At 37.9% G+C, this 16,486-nt stretch overlaps 1 protein-coding gene across 1 annotated transcript in view; it reads right to left on the bottom strand.

The window, feature by feature from the left end:
* LOC150091459 (pre-mRNA-processing factor 17) overlaps window positions 1–16,092 on the bottom strand; it is a 176,578-nt gene extending 160,486 nt beyond the window's left edge. Inside the window, exons 1-2 of the mRNA XM_090368490.1 lie at window positions 15,940–16,092; window positions 1,914–2,000 (exon numbers count right to left, since the gene is read on the bottom strand). Of these exons, the coding sequence (XP_090224616.1) occupies window positions 1,914–2,000; window positions 15,940–16,092 (240 nt within the window). The remainder of the gene's footprint in view (window positions 1–1,913; window positions 2,001–15,939) is intronic.
* Window positions 16,093–16,486: the final 394 nt, after the last annotated feature.

Genomic DNA, 16,486 nt, shown 5'->3' with positions numbered 1-16,486 from the left:
ACAGACAACTGAGTGACGTTATAAGTGTCCTTCGTTAAACTACGGACCCTAAAAGTAAATTTTTGTCAATAACAATTTACAAAAATTTACTTTTAAAACCTTTTGTTGACTACAAGTTACACTTAGGATAGCAAAAACTGCTAAGGGCTAAACTATACAAAAATATACATGAACTGACAAGTGATTTATGGAGCAATCATGTGACTTCACTTTGGCACTATGATAGGCTGGACAGTGGTTTTGACTTAGTTTTCTCAAAACATGATAAATTCTAGGGCATCAGAAATAAATAAATAGTAAAATCAGCAAAATTTTTCATTTAGCTTATAAATATTTTACTAAACACTAAGCACATGAAAATCTTCCATTTTGAATGCAACGCCCAAAGTACCCTCAGTTGAGAACCATGGGGTTAGTTTATCCTGTAAGGTGCTCAGATTGCAAGATGTTCACTACACAGGAATAGAGAAGATTCAACGACTACATATCTGAATAACCCACTCCGTGTGCGCACGCACACACACAAACTCTCTCTCTCTCTCTCTCTCTCTCTCTTTTTTCTGAGCATCTCTGGTGTAAGCAACAATTAGTTGAATCTGAAAAGATGTTGAGATAGTTGATTGGGCCCACAATTTTCAGTTTCAAACATAACATGATTCTCTTTATAACATTACCTCCTCTGTCTCCAGTATACGTCACAAAAGAAAAATGCACAATCATACTTGCAGAATTGTAGCATCTATAACAGATGCTGCAATGACATTTTGCAACCTTAGTACAACACCTATAAAGCTTTGGGTTTTGTCCATCCGTTTCCTAAACCTGACTAATTTTTTCATTTTTTTCCTCATTGCCTGTTGAGCCTAGCGTGTTCCAGATATGTATACATGTGTTGTGTTCAGACATATGAGATTTGTTCCTCTTTTATAACCTTTTTAAACTGCCTTGTATATGTGAGTTAAGGAGCATACATTTCCAAAACCTTATGATTCTTAATGCTTTTATGTTTGTCTATATTTTATTTTATAATTTTAATACTTTAAGTAATTAAAATTGGTTTATTTTATTTTTGTTGAATTTCTTTAGTACAGCCAGCAGAAACAAGAATTTACATTAATATGATTTCTCAAGGTGCCTTTTTCTACTAAAACTTTAGCTAATCACATGATTGTCAGAATCAAGGAGTGTACCTCATCTTATTAAATTAAGATGTTTATAAACAGACTTCTGTATATTTTACAGTTCACTGCAAATACAATTAGTTATACTTAAGTGCTCATTATTTCTTTTTCTTCATTAATACAATGTTTCACACCATCTTTTGAAAATATTCTAATTTGCATTCAATAAAAATACATTATGTAACTTTTGGGTAGAAGTATCAAAAATACATAAACAATAAATAATTTAATCAGGGATTTCAACCGAAACTAGGATACATTAAATCAAAATCTGAAGTTGTTCCTCAAAACAAAGACTATGATCATTAATTATCACCAGGAAATAAGTAAATTCATTAAACTCTGCAGTCACCTGCAGAGTTTAACGAAGGCAATCTGGGCTATAATTTAAACAAGTCATGGACCAAAGAACAAAAGACCAAGAACAATTTTATTTTTCCACAGTTTGATTAATAATAATCACTTTTTTGCATTCTTTGTTCAATGAATGAGATGGTCTAAATGTTGCTTTTAATCGCAATAAATATTTATGACAGCAAATAGCTAAATGATCTTCATTAACAAAGTAAGATCAGAATTATGTTCAAAGTACTTCTTCCACTCCAAATGTGACAATAAGTAACATCTATTTTTCATTTCTGACAATAAAATAAATTTAAAAAAAAAGACTACTTTAACAAACAAAAAATGTAAATTTTCATTTAATTTTAATATTACTTCCTAAGTACTTACGACAGGTGCATACAACTCCTCATATTTAGGGTTACACATCAGTTCTCGAGAAGTTGGATCAATATGATGGCGTACACCATCTGTTTCCTGTAATTGAACAAAGGAAAAATACAAAGTTTTTAAGGATATTTCACATGAAACTAAGAATTCATGTTGTCAGATTGTAATTTTTTTTTAAATCTTCAGAAATTCCTTACTCTGGTGTGACTTTTTTTATTTTTTTGTGCACTTTAATTTAATCTTCTATTGCATAATTAAATAAAATTCTACAGTAGAAGTCTGATGAGTTGTCATGGGCTAGTGGCAATGCCAGCATATCAGAAATCCCATATAATGAGACATTTATTTAAAAATACTGAAGTATTCAAGTAATTACAGGATGTTGGGAAAAAGTTATGCGTTGGCATTAAATCTGAAAATTTCTGCAATTCTGTCCAGACTTCATAAGGAGTACATGTTAATAACCTTGTCAATCATTTCAGCACTGGAAAGACTGTACAAGGCTCATGGGGCAGAATTTGTCTCAGTGTGGTCTGTGCTGTTGTTAACAGGAGACTGTTTTTACAGGATTGGGATACATTTAAATACAAGGGATGCAAGAATATTTGCAGATGCTACCAAGGCAGTGTTAGGTGGGGTGAAAAACTGATAGTTTGGGGGGATACACAGACTAATAGATTAAAAACATCCACAGGCAGAGGGGGAAATGATTCTTGCACTGCTTCTATTGAAACATGCAGCAGCCTGGAAAACAAGGTGTCAGGGATTTCAAGACCTACTGTCAGTCATCACAGAAAAAGTAAATACATGGGGCTTACTGATTAAGCTATCAAATGCAGATATTGTAGGTATATTGGATACATAGCGTCGCTGAGGCAGAAGTGATGCAGAATTTGAATATGGAGAATTCAATGTTTACAGAAAGGTCAGGCAGAACAGTAGAGGGGTACAGGTTATGCTCTTAGTTAAGAAGCATATTAAATTTAAGGCAGTGCATCCAAATACAGATATATACAGTTATACCCAGATATTTATTAACAAAGTACAAATAAAATAAAATATAAGTACAAAAAACCAGTAGCTTTCGGAACACGTGTCCCTTTATCAACTGATAAGTTAATATAAAATTTGAATACACTACAAGCAAAGTGTGGCACGTTAATCATGCGTCATTGTTGTAGCACGGACGTGTGCTGCCTTACGCCAGTGATCATCCATCAATAAAACGGTTGTCTCTAGGATGGGATGCAGACGCATGCCTTTCTGGCGATTTAATGCCTTAGGGTTGTTTATTATGTTTAGTGACTCTAGCCATAGGCGGTGGCGAAAGTGTCGCGCATGATCCACTATCTCAAAGTCGCGCTTGGGGTCAAGATCGTGGTTGGTAGCCCAAAAATGTTCTGCGAGCACGGACTGGTCAGTTTCGGCAAGCCGGATTGCTCTGTCGTGTTCCGTGAGGCGATCCTGGAGACGTCTCGATGTCTCACCTACATAGCAACTGTTACAGGCCTTACAGGTGATACGGTACACTACATTGCTGCGTAAGACAGGGGTCTTCACACTGGAGACAAGTGAACGTAGGTTCCTACCGGGTAATTGTACACATTTGATGTTGTAACTTCTAAGGATCTTCGAGATACGTCCTGACACTCCTGGATAGTACGGAATGTAGGCGGACGATATGCCGACTTGCTTCGGAGGTCTTGGGTTGAATGTAAGTTCTTCTGCCTGTAACAAGCATCTGTTTAGTACATGGGATGGATAACCGCATCTGGTTAGGTCCGCCTTCACACGGGAGATCTCGTTACGTCTAATTGTGTCGGTGCTGGAATGGCTCCAGGCCCTGGAGAATAGGGTGCGGGCAGTGCTATTGAGATGGCTTGGAGCGTGGCCGGACCCGTAGTTGGTGAATTGACCGCACCACATGGGTTTGCGGTATACTGAGGTCTCTAGACGTGGGCCTACGCGATGCACTAGTACGTCCAGAAACGGGAGCGAACCGTTCACCTCTGATTCTACGGTAAACTTGATGAAATTGGATAGGGAGTTGAGGTGTTCTAGTAGTACCGTTTCAGAACCACGTGGTATTATGGTAAAAATATCGTCGACGTATCTACACCACGTTGTAATAGGTGTAGGTGGGTTCTGGTGTATCTGCTCCTCTAGATCTTCCATGGCGATGTTAGCTACTACGGAACTGACAGGGGCACCCATAGCAGTGCCATGTACTTGTTTGTAGAGTGAGTCTTCAAAGGTGAAGATGCTGCTAGAGAGGCATAGGTTGAGGGCGGTACAGATGTCATCAGTGGATAGTGACATCCTGGATTAGAGGCTTAAGTCGCTCTCAAGGAGCCTTCTGGCACAGTGCACGGCCTGTTGGACGGGAATCGAGGTGAATAAAGAGACCACGTCAAATGATGCCATGACAGAGTTGTCAGGGATTGAAATGTCCTTAATGATGTTAATAAATTCACTGCTGTTTTTAACGGTGTGAGATGTATTACCTATAAGAGGCGAGAGGAGGCTCGCGATGTGTTTGGACAGTTCATACGTTGGGGCACTGCAGCAAGACACTATAGGTCTGAGAGGAACACCCGGTTTATGGATCTTTGGTAGTCCGTAGAATTGCGGTAGTTGGCAGCCAGTAGCATGTAGAAGATGGTGAGTCGCGGTCGGGATCTTCTTATCTTTAAGCCATGCGTGGACAAGTTTATTAACATTTGCTTCCAGACGTTTCAAGACTTTAACGGGAGGATCAGGTAGAGGTTCATATACGTTAGGATCGAGTAATAGGGCCAAGGCTTTCTCTCGGTAGGCTGATCGGTCCAGCACAACAGTCTGGCGCCCTTTATCCGCAGGAAGTGATGACATCTGTACCGCCCTCAACCTATGCCTCTCTAGCAGCATCTTCACCTTTGAAGACTCACTCTACAAACAAGTACATGGCACTGCTATGGGTGCCCCTGTCAGTTCCGTAGTAGCTAACATCACCATGGAAGATCTAGAGGAGCAGATACACCAGAACCCACCTACACCTATTACAACGTGGTGTAGATACGTCGACGATATTTTTACCATAATACCACGTGGTTCTGAAACGGTACTACTAGAACACCTCAACTCCCTATCCAATTTCATCAAGTTTACCGTAGAATCAGAGGTGAACGGTTCGCTCCCGTTTCTGGACGTACTAGTGCATCGCGTAGGCCCACGTCTAGAGACCTCAGTATACCGCAAACCCATGTGGTGACGTACTAGTGCATCGCGTAGGCCCACGTCTAGAGACCTCAGTATACCGCAAACCCATGTGGTGCGGTCAATTCACCAACTACGGGTCCGGCCACGCTCCAAGCCATCTCAATAGCACTGCCCGCACCCTATTCTCCAGGGCCTGGAGCCATTCCAGCACCGACACAATTAGACGTAACGAGATCTCCCGTGTGAAGGCGGACCTAACCAGATGCAGTTATCCATCCCATGTACTAAACAGATGCTTGTTACAGGCAGAAGAACTTACATTCAACCCAAGACCTCCGAAGCAAGTCGGCATATCGTCCGCCTACATTCCGTACTATCCAGGAGTGTCAGGACGTATCTCGAAGATCCTTAGAAGTTACAACATCAAATGTGTACAATTACCCGGTAGCAACCTACGTTCACTTGTCTCCAGTGTGAAGACCCCTGTCACACCTGTCTTACGCAGCAATGTAGTGTACCGTATCACCTGTAAGGCCTGTAATAGTTGCTACGTAGGTGAGACATCGAGACGTCTCCAGGATCGCCTCACGGAACACGACAGAGCAATCCGGCTTGCCGAAACTGACCAGTCCGTGCTCGCAGAACATTTTTGGGCTACCAACCACGATCTTGACCCCAAGCGCGACTTTGAGATAGTGGACCACGCGCGACACTTTCGCCACCGCCTATGACTAGAGTCACTAAACATAATAAACAACCCTACGGCATTAAATCGCCAGAAAGGCATGCGTCTGCATCCCATCCTAGAGACAACCGTTTTATTGATGGATGATCACTGGCGTAAGGCAGCACACGTCCGTGCTACAACAATGACGCATGATTAACGTGCCACACTTTGCTTGTAGTGTATTCAAATTTTATATTAACTTATCAGTTGATAAAGGGACACGTGTTCCGAAAGCTACTGGTTTTTTGTACTTATATTTTATTTTATTTGTACTTTGTTAATAAATATCTGGGTATAACTGTATATATCTGTATTTGAAACTATGGACCCCAGTACTCCAGGCCCATTTGTCACCGCAGTGCATCCAGTCAACACGAGTGGCCAGTGCAGTGTTAAGTCAGTTTGGTGTGACGTAAGCACTGTTAAAAGAAAAATGAGAGTAGGAGTGCGTTATAGGCTTAATGATTGTGATGAATATAACGAACAGCCATACAAACATATGGAGTGGGTCAATATATCAGAATGTCTTATAATGAGCTTTAACTTTCCAGATACTGACTGGACCCTGTGAGTTGGTCACTCCTGCACTAGCAAGACTTTTGCAGATTTATTGGATGACTATTTTCAACAGCTGTATGCTAAAAAAAACAAGAAGCAATAATCTTGATCTAATTACACTAGCCAACACAATTTTTGTCTCCAAGAACTCATATGCTGTTTTTAACAAATTTTATGTGTAGATTTCGAAAATCACCATGATAGTTTCACATCATATCACAGTTATTAAATATAGAGGGAGTTATGTTTTACCAAAATATGCCAATTTTGCATAATCAGCCAGTAATGTATGACATACTGATTTATTTTAACAGATAAGCTAATTCTCTTAATTTTAGCAACCAATTCTGGACTCAGTTTTCTTGTGATAAACATAATCAGACTTCTACCTATGGTTCTTAGGTTCAAATTCTGATGCAACAATTTACAGTTTGAAGAGAGCACACTTAGTGCTTTTGGTGTGGATTTTTATAGGTCATGCCAAGGTTTTCCAAATAGGTTCTAGGTTACAGCAGTGGAATATACTCACAGCAGGAACAAATATTTCAGTGTTTCGAAAAAGACATGAAAAGTTTTTGAAATATCTTGCTATAGAGGACAGTATGTATTTTTACATACATTATTGGACTTCTGAAAGAACTAGGTGTTGTGCATAAGTCAGATGGCATTTATTCATAGATGCCTCAAAATTAAGTTTAAAAGCAGTTTTGCTTCATAATGGCAAATTTCCATCAGTTCCTGTGTTTCATTCAGTTGGACTTATAAAGTCATGAAAGCATGTCTAAGGTTCTACATGCTATAAAATATCAGGATTACGTTGGAACATATACAGTGATCTCAAAGTTATTGGTTTGCAGGGGGATTTCACAAAATATTGTTGTTTTTTGTGTTTGTGGGACAGCCGTGTGACAGAAGAACATTATGTTGTGCAACACTGGGACAAGTTCATACCAGGACAACGTAATGTAAAATATATTCCTTTAGTGCAATCAAACAAGGTTTTTCTTCCACCCATGCACATCAAACTTGGATTGATGAAAAATTTTGTGAAGAGACTAGATAAAGAAAGTAACAGATTTGCATACTTTGGAAGTGTGTTTCCTAATTTAACATATGCCAAACTTAAGGAAGGAATTTTCATAGAACCCCAAATTAGGAAACTCCTGAAAGACGATGTGTTTGAAACCCAGTTAAAGGAGGTTGAATTGGCAGCTTGGAGATTTTTTAAGGCAGTATTGCATGGTTTTTTGGGTAATAGGAAAGGAGAAAACTATGAAATGCTGGTGTCTAATTTACTCAAGTGCTACAAAAACACGGGCTGTTGAAAATTCATTTTCTTCATTCCCATCTCAAATTTTTCCCCAAAAATCTGGGAGAAGTGAGTGATGAACAAGGGGAGTGGTTTCTTCAAGATATTTCCACAATGGAAAAGTGGTACCAAGGTTGTTGGGATCCTGTAATGATGGGGGATTACTGCTGGTTCCTTGTGAGAGAGAGCAGGAATACAAGAGAAAATCCCTTAGTAAACATTTTTAAGGACAATTACAGGTATGCTGATTATATTTTATTGAAATATAACTATTTCGCTATGATTTATGATATTTGTTCCGAAGTTAAATGAGTTATAGAGAACGCATAATTTTTTTTTACACTTGTATTACAAACTTGAATTACACATATATATCCCTTTATTTTAACATTAAACATTGGTACATCTTTTGATGTAGACGTGATAGACTCTTTATGGTGATGTTTGGAATCAGCACATTTATTTCCTCCAGAATCACATATTTTCATTATGAAGGTATGGCAAAAAATATTTTTTGTTGGCTAGTGTTATCAGCAGTGAGTGATTCTTTGTACATTAAGAATTTGTAATTAAAAGACCCAGCGGATGGCTGTACTGATGTGGCCTTTACTTAAAGACAAAGCTAAGGGTAAAGGGAAGGGCTCTTGCTTTTGTAAGGGTGACTGCAGTGATACACAGATTTTAAATTCTATACAATAGGACCATCTGATGATGTTATCAACAGCAACTCAAAATGGGAAGCATTTAGGCTTTTCATACTAAGATATACCATTCCAGGCTTAGTCCTAAATAGATACCAGATGAACTGATGACACTTGTAGCAGAGAAGAAAAATGCATGAGATGCACATAAACTATCAGGTGAACAGAAGCCTACGTTAGATATAAACTAGCCTGTACTAGTAGTGGCATGTGATGCAAGAAAGCAAATGTATGAGCTTATACAGCTTCAGCCAAAAAAAAAAAAAAAAAAATCACACCATTCCCTCCAAATGCCTGTCCAGTTCCTCCTTAAATTTATTCAACCTATCAACTTCCACAACGACAGATGGAAGTTTGTTCCAGCAATTAACCACCCTCTGGCTAAAGGCATGCTGAATTCAGAATTCAGCGTTCTCAAATCATTCAAGGCCTTATATACCTCAATCATATCACCGTGCAGGTGCCTAGTCTCCAACCACTGCAATTTGCAGAACTTAAGCCTCTCTTGGTAAGAGGATCCCTTCATTCCCCTCACCAATCTTGTTGCCCTTCTCTGTACACGCTCAAGTAAATCTACATCCTTCCTAAAATGAGACCTCCAGACCTGTATGCAGTACTCAAGGCATGGCCTGACCATTGCCTTATACAGAGGGATAATCACCTCCTTTTCCCTGCTAGCAAAATTCCTATATATCATTGACAAAACCCCATGACCTGCCCTGGCAGCCTGTCTGCATTGCTCAGAAAACTTCATATCTGCCTGCACAAGTACTCCCAGGTCTTTTTCATTTTCTCCCACCTTAAGTGTAGTACCACACAGTTGGTACGTTTCTCTGGGGTTACTTCTACCCATATGCAGTACTTTGTATTTGTCAAGGTAAAACTTCAGTTGCCACTTCTTAGCCCATCTGCCAAAATTATCTAGATCCTGTTGCAGTAGCACACTACCATTACTGTCATTAACAACCCTGCCAACCTTTGTATCACCTGCAAACTTCAACATTAAGCCTGATATACCTTCATCAATATCACTGATAAATATACAAAACAACAGTGGACCTAAAACCAAACCCTGTGGGACTCCACTCATAACATTAGTCCAAGAAGAGCAGCACCCATTGATTACCACCCTCTGTCTTCTCGCACTTAACCCTCCTTTTATCCATTGTAGCAACTTACCCTTAATACCATTCTGCTCCAATTTGTACAACAGTCTTCCATGCACAACAGTGTCAAAAGCTTTCCTGAAATCCAAATATATGATTTCAAAATTATTTTTGCATCCAGTTCCTTCGTAACCACATCATAATATCCTATCAAATTTGTCAGACAAGACTTTCCCTTAACAAACCCATGCTGTGTCTGAATTATTGTTGCAGTCTTGTCTAGATGATCCTGCAATGCATCTTTAACCAGCGACTCCATTATTTTACCTGGAACAGAAGTTAAACTAACTGGTCTGTAATTACTCGTGTCACCCTTCGATCCCCCTTTGTGAATTGGGGATACATTTGCACATCTCCAGTCTGTGGGAACCTCCCCTGAGTCCAAGGATGCTCTCATAATTATGGCTAGGGGTTTGCTTAGTTGCTTTGCCGCCTCCTTTAATATAACTGGATAGATCCCATCCACCCCAGGTGCTTTTCTTATGTTTAACTTCAACGATTTCTCCTCCACTTTTGCTTTCAGTTATTTCAAAATCATTAAGTATCCTGCTACAATTTGATAACCTTCTGCCATTTTCAAACCTTAATAATTCCTCACGTGTGAATGTAGATGCAAAATACTCATTCAGTTTGTTTGCTATCTGAGCAGGATCATCAACAGTCGAACCATCGATGTCAAGTGGACCAATCAGATTCATCCCCTTCCTTTTAGAGTTTATATATGTAAAGAAATCCTTGCTGTTTTTCTTAGCATCTTTTGCCAAGGATTTCTCGTAATCTGCCTTCGCCTGCCGAACCTCCTTTGTGACCTGATTACAGATTAACTTATTTTTGCCATAGGCTTCTGAGTTGCTTGATAATTTATATGCATCCCATGCATTTTTCTTCTCTGTTACGTCTCATTAGTTCATTTGACAACCATTTAGGCCTGAACCTTGAACAATATTTCTTAATAGGTATGAAACTTTTAGTAGCTTCCACTGTTGGTAACATCGTCAGTTGATCCCACTGTACAGAATTTAAAAACTGTCTGAGACCACTGTACTCGCCTTTATGGAAGCAAAAATCCTTTCCTTTACCCCTGATGGTAATTAAATCTTTAAGTAAATCCCACGTCAGTACACTGTGATCACTGCCACCTAGTGGTTCTTTTATCTGCAAATTCCTAATACACGAATGATCACTGCTGATAACCAGATCAAGAGTATTACTTTCTCTGGTTGCCTCTCAAACATGCTGCTGCAGAAAACAATCATCCAATAAATCCACAAAAGTCTGACTAGTGTGTGAGTGCCCAACCCACGAGTTCCAGTCAATATCTGGGAAGTTAAAATCCCCCATTATAAGACATTCCGATTTACTAGCCCACTCTATTTCTCTGTACAATTGTTCATTGTACTCATTAGGCCTATAACACACTCCTACTCTAATTTTTGCTTTCGCAGTGCTTATGTCACACCGAACTGACTCAACAGTGCACTGTTCATCTATATCAACTGGATGCACTTCTTTTGATTTTATGTTTTTCTTTATTAACAGCATAACACCTCCTCCCTTCCTATCCTGTCTGTACACATTGTACTCCCCAAATTCCAGTTTGGCATTCCTTATATCTGTGTGACACCACGTCTCTGATATCCCAACAATATCTGCCTTTGATGTCTTGACCAACACTTCAAATTCATCAAATTTATTTACTATACTTCTAGCATTGGTATACATGCAAGTATACCAATGCTAACTGGTATACTTTGACAAACTTTGAATACCAAAGTTTGTCACTGTAATCAAGTGACAAACTAGACTAGGCAAGCTAAGGCAGATTAAGAGGTCTCTGTCAAAAAATGCAAACAAAAGCAGCAAAGACATCTTTACATATATTAGCAGTAGAAGTGGTTGAATCACATTGGTCCACTTGATATCCATGGTTTAATTGTTGATGATTCTGCTCAGGTTGCAGACAAACTGAATAGGCACATTCAGTTTTTCAGAAACTACATTCACATATCGGGAGTTCTTTAGGGATAAGGTTGCTAAAAGTTCCTCAAAATTTAATAGGGAGCAAAATGATTTTATAATAAGAGGACAATGGAAAAGAAATTGTTAAAGCATAATAAAAATTTTAAAAAATGATGCGTAGGGTGGTTGGGATCTATCCAATTACATTAAAGGAGGCAGCAAATAAGAGAAGCAAATCCTTAGCCATAATTATGACAGCATCTCTAGATTCAGGGGAAGTTCTTATGGACTGGGGATGTACAAGTGTTCCCAATTCACAAAAGGGGATTAAAAGGTGACATCAGTAATTACAGTCCTGTTAACTGAACTTCTTACATAATGCAAGACCATATAGATAGGAATGCAATTATCTGCAGTCACAGCATGGGTTTGTTATGGGATGATCTTGTCTGACCAAATATTAGTGAAGCCCCATTAATATACAAACTGTGTGGTACTACACTGAAGGTAGTGGAAAATGAAAATTACCTGGGATAATTATGCCATCAGATATAAAATTCTCTGAGTAGAGCAGACAGGCAGGCAGGGCAGCTCATAAAGTTTTGTCATTGATATACAGGAATTTTGCTAGCAGGGATAGAGAGGCAAATGTCCCATTGTACAAGGCAATGGTTAGGCCACATCTTGAGTGCTGCATACAGGTGCAGACTCATTTTAGGAAGGATGTAGATCTGCTAGAATGAGTGCAAAGAGAACAAAAGAGTGATTTTTTATTATTATTATTAGCCATATGGTACAAGGAAGCCTGAGGCTTATGCTGCACCAGCCAAAAAAAAAAAAAAAAATTCCCGAGTTACCCCCCCCTGTGTGTGTGTGTGAGAGAGAGAGAGAGAGAGAGAGAGAGAAGTAGAAAGGCATCACCAAGAAAGAGAAGAATGATGATATCCAGCTCAGGACCCTGGGTTTGCCAAGCCCATACTCACCAGATGTGAGCCCCCAAGAAAGGCTTCAGTTCTGCAAATTACATCTGGAGACTAGGCACCTGTGAGATGATCTGATTAAGGTGTTTAAGGCTTTGAATGGATTCAGCAAGATCAATGCTGATGGTATTTTTCCCCTTGCTCAGACTACACACATGAAGGGCCATAAATTCAAATTGAGGATGGTTGCAGGAAGTTTTCCTTCAGCCAGTGGGTGGTTGATTGTTGGAACAAACTTCCATGTGTTGTTATGTAAGTGGATAGTTAGAATAAATTCAAGGAAGACCTACTAGACAAGCTATTAGAGGAAAAGGTTGATATGGGAAGGTTTTTTTTTTTTTTTTTTTTGGCTAATGCTTTATAAGCTTGCTTTCTTTCATCATTTGCTAATACTAAAACTAAAATCAGAAAAAAAAAAAAAAAAAAAACTTGAGATGAAAATCCTGCATAGTAAGAAGGAAAGATTAATGTTTTTGTTTATTAAATGCCGCTGTTTTTGTATAAAAATAATGAAATTACTAAAACACTTTAAAAAAATAAAAAGATTTTTTAAAGTTATTACCCATGGAAATTTAACATATACAAAAAAAAAGGATTTTTGGAGCTATTATGCCATTGAAATTTAACATATACAAACACACTTTATTGCAAAAATTGAGTACTGGTTTCTTTACTTTTGCAAGTTTCCATAACTGAAAATTTGTTATTTGGTTTGTTATTTGGTTTTTTTTTTTAGGAGCATTAGCAACTAAGGCCATATTGCTCCGGAGATATGCGGTGGTCATTTCCTGACCTTTCCGCATCCTCCGTATTTGGTGGGCACGGGCTCGAACCCCGGTCTAATCAAGAAGCGTGTGCTACGCACTGCTGCTCCTGCCCACCTGGCTACGGAGGCACCATAACTGAAAATAAATCCATGGTTAAAACTCAAACTTGAAACACGCCCACTAAAAATCATATACAAACACATCAAAAACTAGACAACACAGGTTAATAAAAAGTTCTGTTACCAAGTGATTAAAAAAATTAGATTACCTGGTGATGAACTGCTGAAAGGAGTAATCATATGATGGTCTGAGACAGCTCAGAGAGCAATGCTGAAAATAGGAAGGAATGTTGTTGAAGCAATCAACTACCCGCTTTAGCCAGTGGGTGCGTGCTGGAACAAACTTCCATTTCTCGTTGTGGAAGTTAACTTAAATTCAAGGAGGAACTGGACAAACTTTTAGAGAGAGAGAAGGAATGTGTGAAATTGTTTAGTTTTTGTTTCTTTGGCTGGTATTACATAAGCTCATATGCTTGCTTTCTTGTATCCTACCTACACAGCATTGTGACTACCTACATAGCAGTCACAACATCCAACCATATTTTTATATATATATTAATTGTCTGTATTCAGTGAAGCCTTAATATTTTAGTTTTTTTTAAGCCTGACTTTGGTGTGTTTTTTTGTTTACATTAACTTATTTTCACTGATGGTAATTTGTGAAGTACAACAATCCGTAATTGCATATTCACAAGAAAAGGAAGATAACTCACAAAGACCCAAGAAGTTAAATGCAGTGCACCATTACCGTAAATATAACCTGATTAGCATGAATTCCAAGCTGATGGGATATTCATGGAGAGGTGGCACCTGTAGATCCCAATAATCAGTTCTTAAGGATAGTATTTTGGAGAGCAGCAAAATATTGCCCACCAAACTGTTGTTTCTTTTGATGTGTTGACCTTGTGGTTACCATTACAGGGTTAGCTGCAGTAGACTATTACCAGTTCTTCCAAGATATATGCTGCTGGAAGTTTTTACAGCAATCTGTATATTTGTATAACTTGACCAATTCGGTAGACCTGGTCATGTTATACAAATATAAGTCTCTAGTTTAGTAAAAGAAATATCACAGGAGTAGATATAAGCAGTCAACAATGGATTTTAGGAGCACATGACAGTGAAAGAAAAGTTCATTGGCAAGAGAAATGCCAAAACTTACATCCCAAGTTATTGTCACCAGTAGCATAATGGTGCCAGATGAATGGGTAGCACATTCAAGGATAATGACCATACCAGAAAATAATTACTGACCTTTCCGCATCCTCCGTATTTGGTGGGCACGGGCTCGAACCCCGGTCTAATCAAGAAGCGTGTGCTACGCACTGCTGCTCCTGCCCACCTGGCTACGGAGGCGGGCAGGAGCAGCAGTGCGAATGACTATTTATTAATACATAGTATTTATTTTAAAGTTTTCAGAGTGGGATACTAATTAAAATAAATACATAGTATTTATTTTAATTAGTATCCCACTCTGAAAACTAATGGAAAAGGGCTAAAACAGCTGGAACAAAAAATTGAAAAAAAAAACTGCTGAAGATGTGCTTTCCAGTTGCATGAACCATTTTATGCAAAAATAGAATTTTGGCATTATATTTCCCAGTATATACTCAGGCAGATATAATATGCCCACACAGCAGAAAAATGTTTTTTAGTTTTTTGCAGTGTTATAGTTTTGTGTTGAGATTAACTGTTTCTTTATTACCATTATTATTTATTAAAAATATAGTTTCTTATAGCTTTCATTCTAATGTTTTCTTTTGATTTTAATGATTTAATTACCGAAGAAATAACAAGACAAGATTTTAACTACAGAGTTTTTGTATAGGAGTTGTAGCCACGTAGACAACATGGAAGTGCAGTAGTATATGCATTTCAGCTGACTGTGGTTCGTGCCTATATTACTGCAAATTTCAGTTAATGACTGTATTCTTCTCAAAATGATTTGTAAACTTCATTTATACTCTCACACAACCTACGTGCTAATACCAGAGTATAAACTGAATTTTTTTTTTTTTTTTAAACACTGGTTTCCCAACCAGGAACTAATACACTTACAACAGTAGAGGCTATTCTGCCAAATAAACTAAATTAAGGATTGATTATCAGTAAATTACAATGTTTTAATGACAGTTTAATTACTGAAAGAACAACAAAGCATTATTTATCATTCCATAACACTAATACACCCAATCATAGAATATATTATTCATCTGTTAATTCTACCGTTTTATTGTTGTTTTATTAGTGGTTTCATTGCTAAAGGAACAACAAAAAAATACATATTTTTTATTACTATTCCATAACACTAATACACTTATTGAAGTGAAGGGTGGGGGGATCTACAAACCTTACACAGGCCCTGGCATTAATAGCGCCCGTTGACCAACGAAAATAAAAAGGAAGAAAATCAACAACTTGAGAGGGGATAAAATACGAATCAAATTCGTTTACAAAAAATGAGGAATTCCAAAAGAGTTCGTACTACAAACATCCCTTCCTAGTGAAATCGAAATGCAAACTTCGATAGGCGTGCTTGTGGAAACTGGAGTAAGGAAACAGTTAAAAAAATAAATAAATAACAAGGTTGTGGAGCGTGTACCTGGATAGCTACATCAGGGGCGGAATTCAGATTAAATTTAGAACATAAAGCTGCCATGCTGAACTTCGTATCTGCATCCAGATGAGTAGTAATGTCTTTTTCTTCATCGCTAATATCACTTCCATAATCTTTTAACGCTAAAATCGCCGCCATAACGCTTTAAATGAAAAAGGCGCCCTCATAGTGTCCAATGAAATTAAAATGTCATACATGAGGAGCCTCCAAAAATATAATAAATTTTATCAAATAGATTTTATAAACATTTAATTTAAGGGTTTTTTTTTTTTTTTTTTTTTGTGCTCTGAATGAATTTTTCTATAAAACACTCAATAAGGTTTCTTTGAAAACTCATTAAAGATTTTTATTTGCTTTACTTAACTGCATTAAGATTTTAATTGTAATAGCTATTCCTGTTGTAAAGAAAAGAGGCTCTCAGTATTCTCTATGCATTCCTAACTTGTACCAAATCCAATTTTAAAATTCTCCTCCCTTGAACATTCTAACCTCAAATGGACTTTTTTCAAAGTCAGCTTTGAAAAACTTAATT

The sequence above is a fragment of the Mastigoproctus giganteus genome, chromosome 1 (genome assembly GCF_048544385.1).
Source record: "Mastigoproctus giganteus isolate SK-2022 chromosome 1, ASM4854438v1, whole genome shotgun sequence".
In the NCBI taxonomy this organism is placed as follows: Eukaryota; Metazoa; Arthropoda; class Arachnida; order Uropygi; family Thelyphonidae; genus Mastigoproctus; species Mastigoproctus giganteus.
The sequence above is the reverse complement of the archived record's forward strand: the minus strand, read 5'-3'. Positions and strand labels throughout refer to the sequence as shown.